The sequence below is a fragment of the Sturnira hondurensis genome, unplaced genomic scaffold (genome assembly GCF_014824575.4).
Source record: "Sturnira hondurensis isolate 20B ecotype Veracruz unplaced genomic scaffold, ASM1482457v3 Scaffold0023420, whole genome shotgun sequence".
NCBI lineage: Eukaryota > Metazoa > Chordata > Mammalia > Chiroptera > Phyllostomidae > Sturnira > Sturnira hondurensis.
In genome coordinates, this window is record NW_028096051.1 from 12,345 (window position 1) to 29,763 (window position 17,419).

Here is a 17,419-nt window from a genome sequence, read left to right on the forward strand (position 1 = left end):
AAACCCTATGATTATGGAACTAAAGAAGAAAACACATCTATCCAGACTGGTAGGAGGGGCGGAGATGTGGAGATGTGGAAAGGTCTGGTCTGACACTCACATGTGGTAGATAAAAAATGGGAAGGATATCTCAGGAGCAAGGGGTCCCAGCCCCATACCAGGCCCCCAAGCCCAGGTCTCCAATGCCAGTAAGGCAATCCCCATTACTCTGGCTGCAATCCACCAGTGTGGATTGGATCAGTGGAAGAAACTGCTGGATTTCCAACAAGTCCTCTTAAAGGGTGCATGCACAGACTTACTCAGACTCACTCCCTCTGACCTCTAGCACTGGTGCAACAGCTTGAAAGGCACCAGTGACATATAGGGAGATACTGAAGAGTTAGCATCAGGGTGAGAGCTGGGGAAGAGCTCTCTCCCAGACAGAACTGTTGGTGATGGCCATTGTTCCTTTTCTGAGCCCTCCACCAACAGGAACTATATCTGAGACTCCATCACCATGGCCCCCACTGTTTGTCCCACACTGGTGATTCCTTCAGGCTCTGACCCACCCAATTTATAGGCCCACCAAAGCTATTAACAGTGGCTTTTCCATACGAAAGTCTTGTCTCAGCACACACTTCAGATTTTCCTAAATCCTCTCAAACAAGTAGCAGCTGCATCAGTGAGCTTCCATACTTCTTGCCAAGTGGCCCCAGGCCTAGCACTAGCAGAATTTGGCCTTGGTTCACATCCTGGCCACACTTGCACACTTCCAAGCCCAGCATAAGTAACAGCCATCTACAGATCACTTTATTGCTTATGCCAAGTGGCCCCAAATAGAACACAAGCAGTGGCTGATGCTGGCCTGTACCTCCCAAGAAACCCTAGAGGCTATGCACCCAGTAAATAGCTACAGACCACTTCAGAGCACCGCAACCCAAACAGCTCTAAAAGTGACATGTTCAACGGACAGACTCAGTTGGCACCAGAGTACTGCTGAAGTAAATCCTGCTCTGAGGAATGGGCCCCAGCTCAGCTGATCCTCCATGGAGGATGGAGGTTGGTGGCCAGTGGTCATAGACTCTCCCTGCAGCTGACTGGCCTGGGTAAATCCCTCCCATTGACGTGTCAACAGCAACCAAGGCTCAAGTACAAGAGGAGGGTGTACTCAGCCTACATGAAGGGCATACCATAAGTACCCAGCCTGGGTTATAGGGGAGGTTGTGCCTCTGGACCCTATAGGACACCTACTACATTAGGCCATGCTGCCAAGACAGGGAGTCAGAGCAGCTCTACCTAATACATAAAAAAAAAACCCACCCCAAAACAGCACACATCGGGAGGCTGCAAAAATGAGAAGACAAAAGAAACATGGTCCAAATGAAAGAACAGATAATAACTCCAGAAAAACAGCTAAACAAAATTGAGATAAGCAATCTATTTGATGTGGAGTTCAAAACATAAGTTCTTATTAAATATTTTATTTAATTATTATTTTTTTTTTAGAGAGAGGGGGGAAAGGAGAGAGAGAAAAAAAGGGAGAGAAACACATGTGAGAGAAACATAGATCAGTTGCCTCTCACATGCCCCCATCTGGGGTCCTGGCCCACAAATCAGGCATGTGCCCTGACTGGGCATGGAACTGGTAGCCTTTCAGTCTGCAGACTGGCACTCAATCCACTGAGCCACACCAACTAGGGCTAAACTTATACAGATGATCAAGGAACTTAGTGAGGACCTCAACAGCATAAAAAAGATCTAGTCAGAAATGAAGTATATACTCATTGAAATAAAGAACAATTTATGGGGAATCAACAGTAGAGTGAATGAAGCCAATAATCAAATTAATGATCTGGAGCACAAGGAATCAAAAAACAAGCAATCAGAAGAATGAGAAGAAAAAAGAATCCCCCCAATATGAGGATAGGGTAAGGAGCCCCTGAGACAACTTCAAGTGTACCAACATTTGCATCATAAAGGTGCCAGAAGGAGAAGAGAAGAAGCAAGAGATTGGAAATCTACTTGAAAAAATAATGAAAGAAAACTTCCCTAATTTGGTGAAGGAAATAGACATGCAACTCCAGGAAGCACAGAGAGTCCCAAACAAGATGGATGCAAAGAGGACCATGCCAAGACACATCATAATTAAAATGCCAAAGGTTAAAGATAAAACGAGAATCCTAAAAGCAGCAAGGGAAAACCAGTTAGTTACCTATAGGGGAGTTCTCATAAAACTGTCAGCTGATTTCTCAAAAGAAACTTTGCAGATTAGAAGAGACTGGCAAGAAATATTCAAAGTGTTGAGCAGCAAGGACCTATAACCAAGACTACTCTATGCAGCAAAGCTATCATTTAAAATCAAAGGGCAGATAAAGAGCTTTCCAGACAAGAAAAATTTGAAGGAGTTTACCATCACCATATCATTATTATATGAATGTTAAAGGGATTTATTTAAGGAAAAGAAGAATATCAAAACCATGAACAAGAAAATGGCAATAAATATGTATCTGTTAACATTTGAATGTAAAAATAAACTTAGCAAACAAGCAGAACAGAAACAGAAACATAGCTATGGAGAACATTTTGATGGCTGCCATAGGGGAGGAGGATCTGGGGGTATGAGTGAAAAAGTGAAAGGAATAAGAAGCAAATTGCTGGTTATGAAATAGTCATAGGGGGTGTAAAGTACAGTATAGAAAAGGGAGTAGCCAAAGAACTTAGATGCATGACTCATGGACATGAACAATGGTGTAGAGATTGCCTGAGGGAGTGGGGGGGGGGTGCTGTGTAGAGGGAGGTATAAGGGGGAAAATTGGGACAACTGTAATAGCACAACCAACTAAATATTAAAAAATAAATTACTTTTTCTTTTCACTATTCTAGTTGGTTGTTTTTCACTACCTTATCTTCCAGATTGCTGATATGATCTTCTTTATCTAATAAACTGTTGATTCCCTGTAATATATTTTCATTTCAGTTATTATATTATTTTTTCTGACTTGTTCTTTATGTTTTCTATCTCTTTTTAAATGTTTCCCATAAGTTTCTCATTGAGTTTTTCTATTCTTCCCCTAAGTTCATTGAGCATCCTTATAACAGAGTTTTGAACTCAGCATCTAGTGGATTGCTTGTCTCTATTTCATTTAGTTTTTTCTATGTAGTTTTGTCCCATTCTTTCATGTGGGACATGTTTCTTTGTCTCCTAATTTTGGCTGACTTCCTTTGTTTTCATGTATTAAATAGATTGGCTAAGTCTCCCAGTCTTGACAATGTGTCCTTATATAATAGGGGTCATGTGTGGCCCAATGTCCCTGGTCACTTGAACCTGGTGTTCCAGGGGTGTCCCTTGTGTTGGTAGTATGTACCTTCCTGTTGTATTTGAACCTTGATTGCTGTTAGCATGTCAGTGGGTGTGACTGACTCTCTGGTTGACTGTGGAGAATAGCCATGACTATAGCAGACAAGCTGTTGTGCAGGGGGCTGATCCCACTGAGCAGGATTCACTTTACTGGGGTTCTTGTGCCTGCTCAATGTGCCCTATGGGTGTGCCATAAGTGAATTTGTATGGGTGGTACTCTGGTGTTGTCTGAAGCTGGCCACTGGTTTTGTTGGTTCTAGAAGGGACTCTGGCACAGGTGAAGTCAGCTACTTCCTATGTGTGGCCCAGAACTACCTGGTAGGGTTTACAGAAGGATCTGTGGTTAGTTACCATCTGTGCTTGTCTTGGAGGCCTCTGAGAGTGGTTATGCTGTGAATCGAGGACAGTTGCTTCTAGTGCTGGGCCTTGGAGTGCTTATCAAAAGGTTTGGGGCATGCCAAGGCCAGCCACTACTTGTTTGATGTTTGTAGGCTTTTGAGAGATATTAAGAAAACCTGAAACATGAGCCATGAAAGGCCACTTGTATGGGAAAGCTGCTGAGAGGTTCAGTCTGAGTGTGCGAATTGGGTGGGGCAAGGTCTCAGAAAATCACCAGGGTGGGAATAATGGTTTTAAATAAGATAATGGATAGCTGTATTTGGCACCCACTTGCACCTGCTAGTTAAATGAAGAAAGGTTCTAAACAAAGGAGCAGTGGCTGCTGCCAGCACTTGTCTCCTAGGAAGAGCTGTTCTGATCCCTGCCCCTCCAGCACTTGCCATGAAGATAGTAAATTTGGCTCCTTCTTGGATGTCCTTAGTTCTTTTTGAGCTGCTACCCCAGTGCTGGGGCTCAGAGTGAGTGAGTTTGTGAGCACGTGAGTCTGTGTGCAGTCCTTTTAAGAGCTATAGTGCCTGGGGCTCCAGCAGCCCTCTAAATCACTCAGCCACAATCCTTGCTGTCAGATATTATAAGGACTTCTCTTTCTGGCATTAGATCCCTGGGCTGGGCAGCCCAGTGTGGGCCTGGGACTCCTTGATCCTCAATGCGGACCAATGCAGCCTAAGTATCCCTTCAAAACTGCCATACAGTTGTTGTAGGGTCTGCCTGTTTCGTGTCTTGATCTCTTCTATGAGACTCAACATGGCTTTATCTTTATATCCTTAGTAACAGAAATTCTGTTCAGCTAGCCCTCGGGTTGTTCTCAATGATGGTTGTTCTGTAGTTTAGTTGTAATTTTTTTTAATACATTTAAAAAAATCTTCAGTAACCATTCTCTTTTTTTTTAGACAGAAGGAAAGGGACAATATGTGGTTGCCTCTTACACGCCACCTACTGGGGACCTGACCTGGCCGGAAACCCAGGCATGTGCCCTGACTGGGAATCGAACCAGTGATCCTTTGGTTCACAGGCTGGCACTCAGTCCCCTGAGCCACACCAGCCAGGGCAGTTTAGTCGTAATTTTGATGTGGTCATGGTAGGAGGCAAGCACAATATTTATTTACTCTGCCATCTTGACCAGAATTTCTTCCCTTTTTCTAAATCTCGGACATGCTATTTTTTTCTTTTTGGAGTAGCAGGACCTCTCAACCCAATCTCATCTTTTTCCCTAACCTATCACTTCCAGAAGTTTGAGTTGGGAGAAATTTGATTTGAAAAATAAACATATACAGAAGGCCCTTAAATAATATTGTTTTATTCATTGTCACTTTCTTTTAACATAGATGAGATGCCACAGGAACTTAACTCTTGTTTATATCAATTAGCCTATGGCAAAATTAGTTTCATTGTACATTGTTTTGTGACAGTTCCAAGAACGTATTGATGATGTTAGGTGAGAACTTACTGTACTTTTCTTGGCCTCAATACCCCAAACTATCAAAATTAATCCTATCTCTGATTGAACACACCCCGTAAGGGGAAAAACATCCCCAATGGTTGAGAAACAAAAGAAAACTGACCTGGTTGCGATGATCACCTCTGTGGCATACTTGGCCTTCAGGATTTTGTTCAACTCAATGGCGGTAGATTCTAGATGTTGGATGGCAGCAGCCTAGGGAGAAAAGGAGTATTCAGCTCTGGAACCTCAACACTATGATATAGTGTGCTGCCCATCCTTATTCCCTATTATTTTTTTTACTGACTCTTTACCATAGACTCAACTGCTTCTCTGGAAATAATCATAAGCAAGGAATTCTTTTGAAGATCCTTATAGATAATATTAGATCTGTGGTCATTCTAAAAATAAGAGGTCTATATTGTTTACTTTTATTGTAATAAGTATTCCAAACTCATATAAAGGTTGTAATGTTTGTTCCATGTTTCAGATGAACAATCTCTTATTACATAGCTAATAAATAATAGATTTGGGATTTGAACCCACATTTTTCCAATGTCAGAGTATCACCCCTTATATAATAATATTAGTAATAATAACAGCATCCACTTATATAGTACTTACTATGTGCCAGGCTCTGTTCTAAGCTACAAGTATATTTTATGTAGTTTTTATAAAACCCTATGATATAAGGATTATTATTATTCCCATTTCATAGAACAGGAAGTTGAGGCACAGGGAAATGGGTAGCTGATAAATGGCAGAGTCAGAATTCCATTCCAGGCAGTCTGATTCTTGAATCTTTTAACTTCTCTGTATTTTTAACTACAACTTGTGTCTACCAAGCCCTGATGATTCCCTCTTCAATATGTCTTAAATATGTCCATTTCTCCTTGTCTCTGTTACCACTACACCAGTCCAAATCGTTATCTTTTCCCCAGACAATTATTGCATCTCTTGTTTTACTCTTTCCCTCTAGTCTTTATTTTTTCAATTGTTTCTTCACATACCATGAAATTCCCCTGCTTAAATACTTTCTATTAGATAGCAGACTAGGTAGATGGATAGGTTTGTGATAAAGTATAGTAGAATATTGATGGTAAAATCTACCATTTAAAATTTCCTATATGTTTGAAATTTTTCATAATGAGATAAAAACAAATCTTCTATGCTTCTCATTGCTCTTAGGACAAAAGTTCCAACTTTCTATCATGGTTTAACAGGTTCTTCCTGGCATGCCCCTCATTACTTCTTCAGCCTCATCTTTAGTTGTTCTCCTTATACACACTCCCTGACCCCTATGCCTCAGCCATTATAAAGATATTTCAGTTCTGTGAATACTTTGTGTTCTCTTTCCTTTGGAACACACACATGGTTCCATCTATCTGCAACAGTCCTCCTCTTTTTTTACTCTCTTCCTTAACTCCCTCTGGTCCCTAAATATCGTCTGAAATGGTGTTCATTCAGAGAAACATTCCCTGATTTCCCCCAGACTTGGGTAGGTACACCTGCTGGGTGTTCCCATCCCTGCTATTTCCTTGTGTACTAACAGTCATACTACTTTATAAAAACGATTTTTCTACCACTGCATCTACACTATGAGCTCCATGACAGCATGGACTGTGTCATTCTTCTTTACCAAGTAGCATATAAAAACAGCTGCTAGAACAGTATCTCACACATAGTAGTTAATCCATAAATATTTTCTATAAATATTTTGAGTTAATATATAAGTAAATCACTGAATAGATTATATTCCCAATACCTACCACAGTTTTTAGTAAATAGCTGCTGATTGGCATGTCCCCAGATTTTCAAGGATCTCATTTTTATCAAGCTCATAGACAACACAATAGCTTCTCTCTGGATTTTGCCTATTATTTCACTGTGTAATAAAGATATTGGCTTGAATCACAGTTGAGTAGTAATTACCTCAAATGTGGGTATGTCCATTTCTACTTGTCCTCTTAGCAATGGGGTTTGTCTTGGAGTCTCGCGGATCATCACACTCCATCTAAAATGAAGTTCAAAGACAGATATTTAGAACTCTGTTTCATCACAGGCTAGCATTTTTGCTTCATATGTGAAAAAGATCAAAATGTTTATATGTTGAGGAGAAATCGATTTTAGTGAATGCCCAAGCTATCTCAAGTCACCTGATCTTAGGGTATACCACAAGAGGGGTCTCTGGCTCGTAGCTTCTCCAGGACAGTGTGATGGAAGGAATTCTATAACAAGATTCTCAGAGAGCAGTGCTTCTCAACCAGAGGTAACTATCAAGATCACCTAAAGTAGCCGTGGCTGGCATAGCTCAGTGGATTGAGCATGGGCCTGTGAATCAAAGGATTGCAGTTTGATTCTCAGTCAGGGCACATGCCTGAGTTGCAGGCCAGTTCCCAGCAGGGGACACACAAGAGGCAACCATACGTTGATATTTCTCTCCCTCTCTCCTTCCCTTCCCCTCTAAATAAATTAAATCTTTAAAAAATCACCTAAAGTGCTTTTGTAAGATACACATACCAGGGTCCCACCCAAGACCTACTGAATTAGAATATTTATGGTAGGGCCCAGCTTGGTATCTTGAGAAAGCATACCAGGATATCATTATGGGCAGTCATATATCAAATACTATGTCCCAGCACAGAAAGTCTTTTTTTTTTTTATCAGAAGATAGGTTGGAAATACTCTATCATCTCTAGAGCAGAGACAATCTAGGCCAATTGTTTATAAACTCTTACTGTTTTAGTTTCCTTGAGAACCTGATGAAGCTAAAGAATAGTTTCTATACTAAAAATATGCTTACATAGGTATGCAATTTTAAGGAGGTTCACAGAACCTTTGAAATTTAGCCATGGAACTCCTGCTCTAGGATATTTTCAGTTGATGATGGGCTTCAGTGATGTTTGAAGGATACATGGTAGACCCTGGCTTCTTAATAGCCAAGCCCTCCACCTCCAAAATTGTCCTTCACTGAAGGCAGAAAGGCTCTGTGAAGGAGGTTAGAACATTTCTGATTGAGATGATGTAACTGGCAGTAAAGAATGTACAACTGGAAAAGACACAATGTCCTGATCTTTCAGCCACTCACCTGTCTAGAATCCTTACACTAGCCTGCTCTACTCTGTTGAGGATAATCAGAGGTGACTTGTTTTTGTTCCAGAATGCACCCCAGCCTAGGACACGAGCCAGATCATTGCCAGTTCCAAGAGGGATGACTGCCAGCTGACACTGCAAGAACAAAATCAGACACTGTTTTCAGACAGTGCTACCACAATTCACCCATAAAAGAACCCAGGAGGCACTATTTGGGAAAGATTGTGGTGTCAAAGCCAGTGGTAATAAGGGATTTGATTCTAGGAAATGTGATAGAAAGATGTTTGAAATGAACTGAAAATTTCCCTAAGGAGTTGGGCCCTACTATTGGTCATACAAAACCTACGCAGTGAAGGAAAAAGTTGCTGGAATATGCTAATATGTATAGTCATTATAGGAGAGAGAAATATAGCCACATATCTATATCTAGGCTGGGCTAAAGAGATAAGGAGTATCAGGAGACAAAGCTACTGGATTTAGAATAGCAGAGGGCTGCTTAGGGAAAGGGGGAGTGGTAGAGGAAAGTTTCTGCTACTCTTAAGACTCAAGGAAGACAATAAGTTGCCTCAGGAAGGGTAGGAGATAGGGACTGAATCTTGCCTCAAGCCACTTTTTTTGTTTGCTCTCCTCCCCTTGTAATCTTCACTTTGGGGCTTGGAGAATAGAGCACTGCTCATATTTTCTGCTAACTCTTTCATTTCTCTGTCCATAGACAGACAACCAGAAAATGGTCTAGGTGAGCAGGCTTAGACTGGAAATCTACCAGTCAGGTTGAGTATGAAACCAATAGAAAACATATATTTTATAGACAAGGAGAGTGACAACCAAGAACTTGTTGGGGTGAGAATCTCCACATCCCAGTCTCTCTAGCAATGACTAAACTCAGTCAGCTAGGGATTCACCTTTTCATGTAATTCTAAGGCATCGATCAGAGATAAGACCCAGCTCACACTGCCATCTCCTCCACAAACTGCAATTCGAAAGCGAGCAAAGTTCTTGAACATGGAGAGCCTGGAAAGGAAAGGAGAAAAGGGAGTCATTTCATGAACTGCTGGGTTTTACAACTCTCCTATAATGTGCCAGGGCCCAAGGGCTGCTGTTTATGTACCCTTCTAACAGGATACCTGCCTTCTTTCCCTTAGCCCCTATCTCTCTGTGTACCTAAAATTATAGGCAATGCCCCCACAGACAGTCCTGGAGGTCAGACCTTGTCTGAATCCACACTATTCTGTGCCCAACCTTGCTGTGGAAGCTACTAGTTACCTAGCTAAATCTACTCCCTGAGGTCCTAGAAGAATGCCTCATATGGTAGCCAATGGACTCACAGAAACTAGTGCTGAACAGCCAGATGATTGTTGAATAAAAAAGGCCTGTAGTAGAGATATATCTATTTGGCCCCATGGAGGAAAAAAAGAATCAGTGGCAGAAAAGGTTGACAGCAATATTCATTTGCCTTCACCTCTGAGGTTAGGAAACATAGTTTTACCTATTCTAACCATAAAAGGTGGAGTAAATCTGAGAGAAGATATGGGCTTGCAAGTATTTCCAGGAGAGGGCTAAAGTCCTCCAAAATATAAGCCAATCCTAAATACTCTGGAGTTATTGCATCTGAGCCCTAACTTGAGAAAATAGTTCTTTTCTGCCCAGGTACTAGAACTAATTCCAGGAAGCCTATTCTAGTCTAGAGTGTATAAAAGGCAAAATCCCTTCTATATACCCACTATATGCCTTTTCCCATGCTTACCCAGCTTCAGGTCCACCCTTTGACAGGTCAAACACTTGAGATGGGTTAAGGTATTGCTTAAATTTTCGGAGAAAGACAATCCCTTGATGATCGCCACTTTTGGAGTTGATGAAGATGAGAAGGGGACATGAACAGACTGATGACCAATCAAGATTCCAGAAGTCTGAAGATACTACTAATTGACCTGATATATGCACACAACAAAAAGAAAAAGAAGAGAAAGAAGAACAGGTCATTGAGATGGAAACAAGATACAACTTAATATCAAATTTCGCAAACACCTTTTTAAAAAACAGTTTAATTGAGGTATACTTGATATAGAAGAACTGCACTACTTAATGTGTACAATTTAATGAGTTTAGGCATAAGCAAGCAGCCATAATACCATCACCATAATCAAGCTAATACACATTTCCAACATCTCCCAGAGTTTCCTTGTGCTCTAGACTCTTAAGGTACAGGAACAGAGGAGAAATCAGTACAAAACCCAAGGGGCTTTTATTAAAAAACAAACAAACAAACAAACAAACAAAAACTCCGGTTATTCTTTATCTAGCTGTTTCCAGGCAATTGACATTTGCTGAGCAACTACTATATTCTAATCATCATGCTAGATACTGCGAAGAGTATGATTCCTGCCCTTAAGCTGGGGAGACAGGGTCATACACAAGCCTGAAAGAGCCTTTCCAAAAAGAAAAAAAAAACAACTATGCTTCTTTGAGCTGAATTAATATAACCACAGTACTCCAAATGAGGAAGACAATAGTCTTCAAATTTGTTCAGTTCATACCACAGAAAGATGTTTAATTAGCATAAGGTTGGCTTACTGTTCCCCTTTCTGTATTTTAAAATCCTCTTTTACAAATGTTAACTCAACCCTCATACAACACCTAATACAACTATTATTCCCTATTGGCAGAAACCAAATGACAGATGGAGCACAGAGAGATTAGGTAACTTGTCCAAGCTCAAACAGTAAATGATGGAGTGTGCTCTCAGTATTAGTAGGATCAGTATCATCTGGGGACTTATTGGAAATGGAAGTTCTTGTGCTCTATCCAAATCTACTGAATCAAAAGATTTGGGGGTTGGGCCTAGAAATCCATGTTTTAATAAGCCTTCCAGGTGATTCTAATGCATTCTTAACTTTGACAATCACTGAATTATTTACTATTTCGCCACCATATGAATCAGGGATGCTATCTTAGTCATCTCGTATTCTCTAGATTGCTTATCACTGAGCCTTACATATAAGAAATATTTCATCCCTATATTAATGAATTCATGTAACACATCTTGACTGTACATATACCATGTAACCTGGTCTGAGTTAAGGGCCAGAGATACAGAGAGTTCACAGTCTGGTGTGGGAGTCAGACATGTCATGAGATATATAGTATAGTGTGTTAGATACTTTGAGATGTATATTTTGGATTTACAGCAAAGAAAGTAATACATTTGTCTGGGAAAGTAGAGAGAGACAATTACAGTAACCTTCAAACAGAAGATAATTTTGGATTTTGTTCTCACTCTATAAGATGTGAGAAGAAATTTACCAAGCAGACTAGATAGGAAGAAGGGATAATTAGCATGCCCAGAAATTAGAGTCTGTTCACTGAGTAAATGAATGAGTGAATGGATGAGTGCTACTCAACAATGGCAACTACTTCCTCAGGAAGTCACCAGCTGGATACCTCCACCCTGGATGCAGGAAAAGGGATTCCCTAGCCTGGCCAGAGGGATTGGACCAGATAAAGCTTAAGGACTTTATTATACCTAACATGAAGTAGAACTTCTCAACAGGAAACCTATTAAAGAGCATATTTGCCTAGGCCAAAAAGCCAGGAAGATTCGAGAAGGTAAGGGGGTCTTAGAAAATAGTCCTTAGAAATAACAGGACAAGTAGTACATGAGAGAAAGAAGGACTTCCAAGAATGAGATTCAGTTGGATCAAGATTATAGATGATAGGAGGAAAGGCTAAAAGATAACTCGTGGCATTAGATGAGACACTACACAGAAAGGATGGCTTAGCCCAGGTGATTCTAAGCCATATTATGTCATTGGGAGAAAGCAAAAGAAAGTAGCAATGTCATTAATCGATGATCTATAGCAAGAATAAGAAGTAATATAGCATAGAAAAAACCTAAAAAGAAAACCCCAACTTGTGTAAGGACAATAAACATAGAACCTGTTGAGCCAATTACAAAGGAGAGGTGCCAGACCCTTAACACCTATTTGGGGTAATTTGTGACACGCTGAGGTAGGTATCCTTCAGTCTTCTGAAAGACATTTTACCCAGGTCCTTGTGAGGGTGAGCAAAGTCTCAGATTCAAGACTAAATTGACTTTTATTAGCAGCCCGAGTTTGCTCAGCTAACTAGTTTGCTACTTTTCCTCTTCTGTCAACTTCCTCCTAAAGCCTTCCTTCTCCTAACCAGTCAAGCAACTCTTATTTTGGCAGGTAATCAGTCTCAGCACTTCTATAATCACCTATCTGGTAGGCAATTCTATGTGGTTACATATTTGAGTAGATATGAGAATAATACATGCATGCATCCCTGAGTGAGGTTAGCTTTGTATTTGTGCAGGTCATTATGGGACATATGAATATGCTTGCCTGCAGAAACTTGTGTGAATGGCTCATTTCATGTATTAATGTATGTCTGTATCTGTGTTAGGGTTGTAAAAATAAAATGGAAGACACTGGAGTGGCTCTGAATACATGTACGTGCATATGCACACATGTATACATGTGTTGTGTCTTGTTCTAAGAATGTGTCATGACAGATACAGGAATCCTTGCCTCCTTCTCTTCTCTGGCTAATGAAACTAAAAACTCTTTCTTCTTTTCCTTTCTTTGCTCCCAGCTAATATTGGCTCTTTGTTGGCAATTAAGTGGGCAGCAAGAAGCAATATGGGGATACTTTTTAAGTCAATGAAATATTGGTTTATTTGTCAAAGATGAATAAATTCATATATTAGCAAAATATAGTTAAACATTCTGAGAAGGGTTTAAACTTTCTTCCAGTAAGTGAAATTGACCATATACAGAGTAAAACTAACCATACACAAACTCAAATTAATGGGCAGTGTATCTCTTTTACTGGCTTAGTGAAATAATAGCATGTCAGTTTGTAAGTACACTTTGAAACTTTGTAGTGTTAGTAAAATAGGTCAGATTTTTTGAAACTGTGATATGTGATTTTGATCTTGACAGCTCCCATTCTTTAATAATGAGTAATGGGAAAAGCAAATGAACAACTGAATGGTAGAAAGGAAAGACTCTAAGAAGAAGCAAAGAAAATGTGGGGAAGGAGGAATGAACTAAAAAAGGCATCATTAGCAAGTGCTAATGACTGAATTATTTCTGTGTAGGTGTACAGTTTTCATTGAACTAGAAGACTTGGGATTTAATTTTGTGGTCCTTTTTTGGCCAAGTCTCTGTATATTTAGGTCTTTTATATATTATCACTTGCCTTTACAACATACAGTATCATTCACATTTGCAGATAAAGAAAGCGAAACTCAGAGAACGTGACTTAGTCAAGGTTACCTAGCTAGTAAGTGACTAAAACTCATGGTTGTCTGGTCCTTGTCTTTCCCCTTACATGTCTCAGTTATTCTTTTTTAAAAAACACAAAACTAAACAAAACATCACTCTCCTTTCCCCCTGCTTTCTTTGTTCTAAGAGCTCTAAGCCTCCTGATAGAAGACTCTATATAAAATGTTTACTCTTTCTGTATTGATTTCATTACTGTCTTTCTGTGAAACCTTGTACAATTGGTTGACACTCCTCATATTTTCTGATCTCTAAGTGTTTCTACCACTCCTCTGGCACTTAGGATATGTTACTTTAATTTGTCAATTGTCATATTATATCAATATTCTGGGTCCAAAATAACCATAAGCTCTGGCAATTCCCATATCATGGATCTTTTTGAATCCTCCAAACACCTTATGAATAAAGTTCTCAATATATCACTAGTGTTAAGGAATTGACAAAGCATCAGTGAAGTGTGTTGGAGAAATTATCATGTTAGTTTCAGATTTGGGAGCAACCTTGGTGTTAGTTTCCATTTTAAAAATAACATAACCTGGGCCTTTATGCAGTTCTTTCTTGATCACCTGAATGCAAACTAGCTTATTTCATGAATTATCTAGTGTCTGGAAATCATAAGTCTAAAAATAATCCTGATTGTTAAGAAACAATTGTGACAGAGACTACAGAGAACATGCCCATATACATATACACCACAAATATCCCATTCACCAAAGGTCTAATGAGAAATGAGCTATCTCTACACATATACACATTCCTACTCCCCAGAAATATTTGATAGGTAGGGGGAAATAATTAAATTGCAGTTATTTCCCCCAGTCTTTTCATCTTTCCTTCCTCCTGAGTGTATTTCTGAGATTAAAGTTTAGCTACTCACCATCTCCTTTAGGGTCACTTAGGGCAGTGGGAGGAATGACTGATGTTCGATGACTTCCAAACCAGCATTCCTTGGAAAACCGTCTTCTACAGTTGTCATGCACCTGAAACGACAAGAGAAGAAAAGAAAAAAAGGAGGGGAGAGAGAAAAAGATAACATTGATCAATCTTGAATTCCAATTCTAAGATTTGAGTACAGTTTTCAAATCTCCCTTTCTGAGATTTGGTGCCATACACATACCCCTGACTCAACCTGGATGCCCTCTCTTCACCTTGAGCCTGCATCATCCTTGAATATAGCCTCTGAACTCAGTTCCTTTTAAAGATATTCATTGTGGGCACCGAAAAGACACCAGTCTTAGGGCACAAACTTAGTGGTCTACAAAATGGGGAATTTACTTGAAGCATGAGAGTAATAATTCTGATTATATACTATTATACTTCAATCCTTACAACAAGTGTGTGTGGTAGGGAAGACATTATTAAGTTCACTTTAGAAACAAAGATACCAAAACTCATTGGGGAAAAGGATCTTGCTCAAGGTCAAATAGCTAGAAAGTGACAGAGTTGAGACTCTGATTCCTTCCCTGTTAGTAGTCTTTCTTCTGAGATTTATGACATCTTCAAGCACCACTTCCTGGACAATCATACCATTCATAGAGGACATGAACCTGGTCTGATTATGTAAAAGCAATTAAAAGAGAATGAGCAGATACTGGAATCTTCTTTTTTAATTGAGATTATAATTGACATACAACATTTTGTTAGTTTCATGTGTACAATATAATGAGTTGATATTTTTATATATTGCAAAATGATCATCACAATAAATCTAGTTATTATCTGTAACAATACATACTTACCAATTTTTTTTTCTTATAGTGATAATTTTAAGTTTTACTTCCCTGGCAAGTTTTAAATATGCAGTACAGTATATTACCTATGGTCACCATGGTGTACATTAATTACATCCCAGGACTTACTTATTTTATAACTATAAGATTGTACCTTTGACACTCTTCACCCATTTTGCCCACATCACTATCTACCTCTGACAACAACCAATCTGTTCTTTATATCTATTACCTTTGTTTGTTTGTTTGTTTGCTTATTATCCTCATCGGAAGATATGCTTATTGATTTTTAGAGAAGGTAGAGAGAGAGAGACATTGATATGACAGAAACATTGATCAGTTGCTTCCCATATGCTCCCTGACAGGGGATCAAACACGCAACCTAGGTATGTTCCCTCACTAGGGATCAAACCTGCAATCTTTTGCTATATGGGATGGTGCTCTAACTAATTCAGCCACCCAACCAGGGCTATGAGTTCTCTTTTTAAAAATATCAAATGTAAATGAGATAGAACAGTATGTATCTCTGATGGACTTATTTCACTTAGCATAATGTCCTCAGGGTCCATATTGTCAGAAATGGCAAAATTTCCTTCCTTTTATGGCTGAATAATATAATATTTCATTGTGTTTGTGTGATTATTTGCATGTGTATAAAATTTCCTTTAACTATTCATTTATCAATGAAAACAGGTTATTTTCATATCTTGGCTACTGTAAATGTTGCAATGAATGTGGAGGTGCATGTATGTTTTCAAATTAGTGTTTTCATTCTATTAGGTTAAATACCCAGAAATGGAATTTCTGGATCATATGGTTGTTCCCTTTGTAAAATTTTCAGGAACTTCCATATGATTTTCTATAGTGGCTGTAAAATTTACATTCTAACCAACAGTGCACAAATATGTTTTCCTATACACTTGGTTTCCTTTTTATTTTAATACTGTTTTCTCTAGCTGTGCAGAAGCTTTTATTTATTTATTTAATTTCCTTTAAAAATTTAAAAGTTATTTTTCAAGTACAGTTTTCTGTCTTTTACTCTGATCCCAGCCCAGAGCTTTTTATTTTGATAAGATCCCATTTATTTATTTTTCCCTTATATCCCTTGCTCTAGGGGACATGTCAGTAAAAATGTTGCTGCATGAAATAGCTGAGATTTTCCTGCCTATGGTCTCCTCTAGCACTTTAATGGTGTCACAGCTTATATTTAAATCTTTACACACCTTGAATTTGTTTTTGTGTATGGTGTAAGTTGGTGCTTGAGTTTTATTTTTTTGGCACACAGCTGTCCAGTTCTACCAACACCATTCGTTAAAGAGGCTATCTTTAGGCCATTTTATGTTGCTTCCCCCTTTGTCGAATATTAATTCACCATAGAGACTTGGGTTTATTTCTGGGATCTCTGTTCTGTTCCACTGGTCCATGTGTCTGTTTTTATGCCAGGACCAGGCTGTTCTGATTACAGTGGCCTTGTAATACAGTTTGGTATCAGGTATTGTGATCCCTCCTACTTTGCTGTTCTTTCTCAAATTCGCAGCAGCTATTCAGGGTTATTTATGGTTCCATATATATACATTTTTGAAGTGTTTGTTCTCTGTCTGTGAGATATGCCATTGGTACTTTAATAGTATTGCATTGAATCTGTAAATTGCTTTGGGTAGTATGGACATTTTGATGATATTAATTCTTCCAATCGATAAACACGGTATATGTTTCCATTTGTTTGTGTCTTCCTTGATTTCTTTCTTCAGTGTTGTGTAGTTTTTTTATATACAGGTCTTTTACCTCTTCAGTTAGGTTTATTCTTAGGTATTTTATTTTTCTTTTGCTATATCAAATGGAACTTTTTCTTGACTTCTGCTTCTGCTGTTTCATTGATGGTATACAAAAACGCCTTTGATATCGGAATATTGCCTTTGTATTCCACTGTTTTGCCAAATTGATTTATTAGGTGAAGCAGTTTTTTGGTGGAGTCTATAGGATTTTCCATGTGCAGTACCATGTCATCTTCAAACAGTGATAGTTTTGTTTCCTCCTTTCCAATTTGGACGCCTTTTATTTCCTTTTCTTGTCTGATTGCTGTGGCTAGGACTTCCAATACTATATTGAATAGAAGTGG

General features: G+C 39.0%; 1 protein-coding gene across 1 annotated transcript in view; it reads right to left on the reverse strand.

The window, feature by feature from the left end:
- The window catches only part of DGKK (diacylglycerol kinase kappa), a gene marked incomplete at its 3' end in the record, with an annotated part of 131,634 nt that overhangs the window by 10,605 nt on the left and 103,610 nt on the right, over positions 1-17,419 (reverse strand). The window contains exons 10-15 of the mRNA XM_037037765.1: positions 14,448-14,550; positions 10,012-10,195; positions 9,170-9,278; positions 8,263-8,402; positions 7,107-7,188; positions 5,299-5,390 (exon numbers count right to left, since the gene is read on the reverse strand). Of these exons, the coding sequence (XP_036893660.1) occupies positions 5,299-5,390; positions 7,107-7,188; positions 8,263-8,402; positions 9,170-9,278; positions 10,012-10,195; positions 14,448-14,550 (710 nt within the window). The remainder of the gene's footprint in view (positions 1-5,298; positions 5,391-7,106; positions 7,189-8,262; positions 8,403-9,169; positions 9,279-10,011; positions 10,196-14,447; positions 14,551-17,419) is intronic.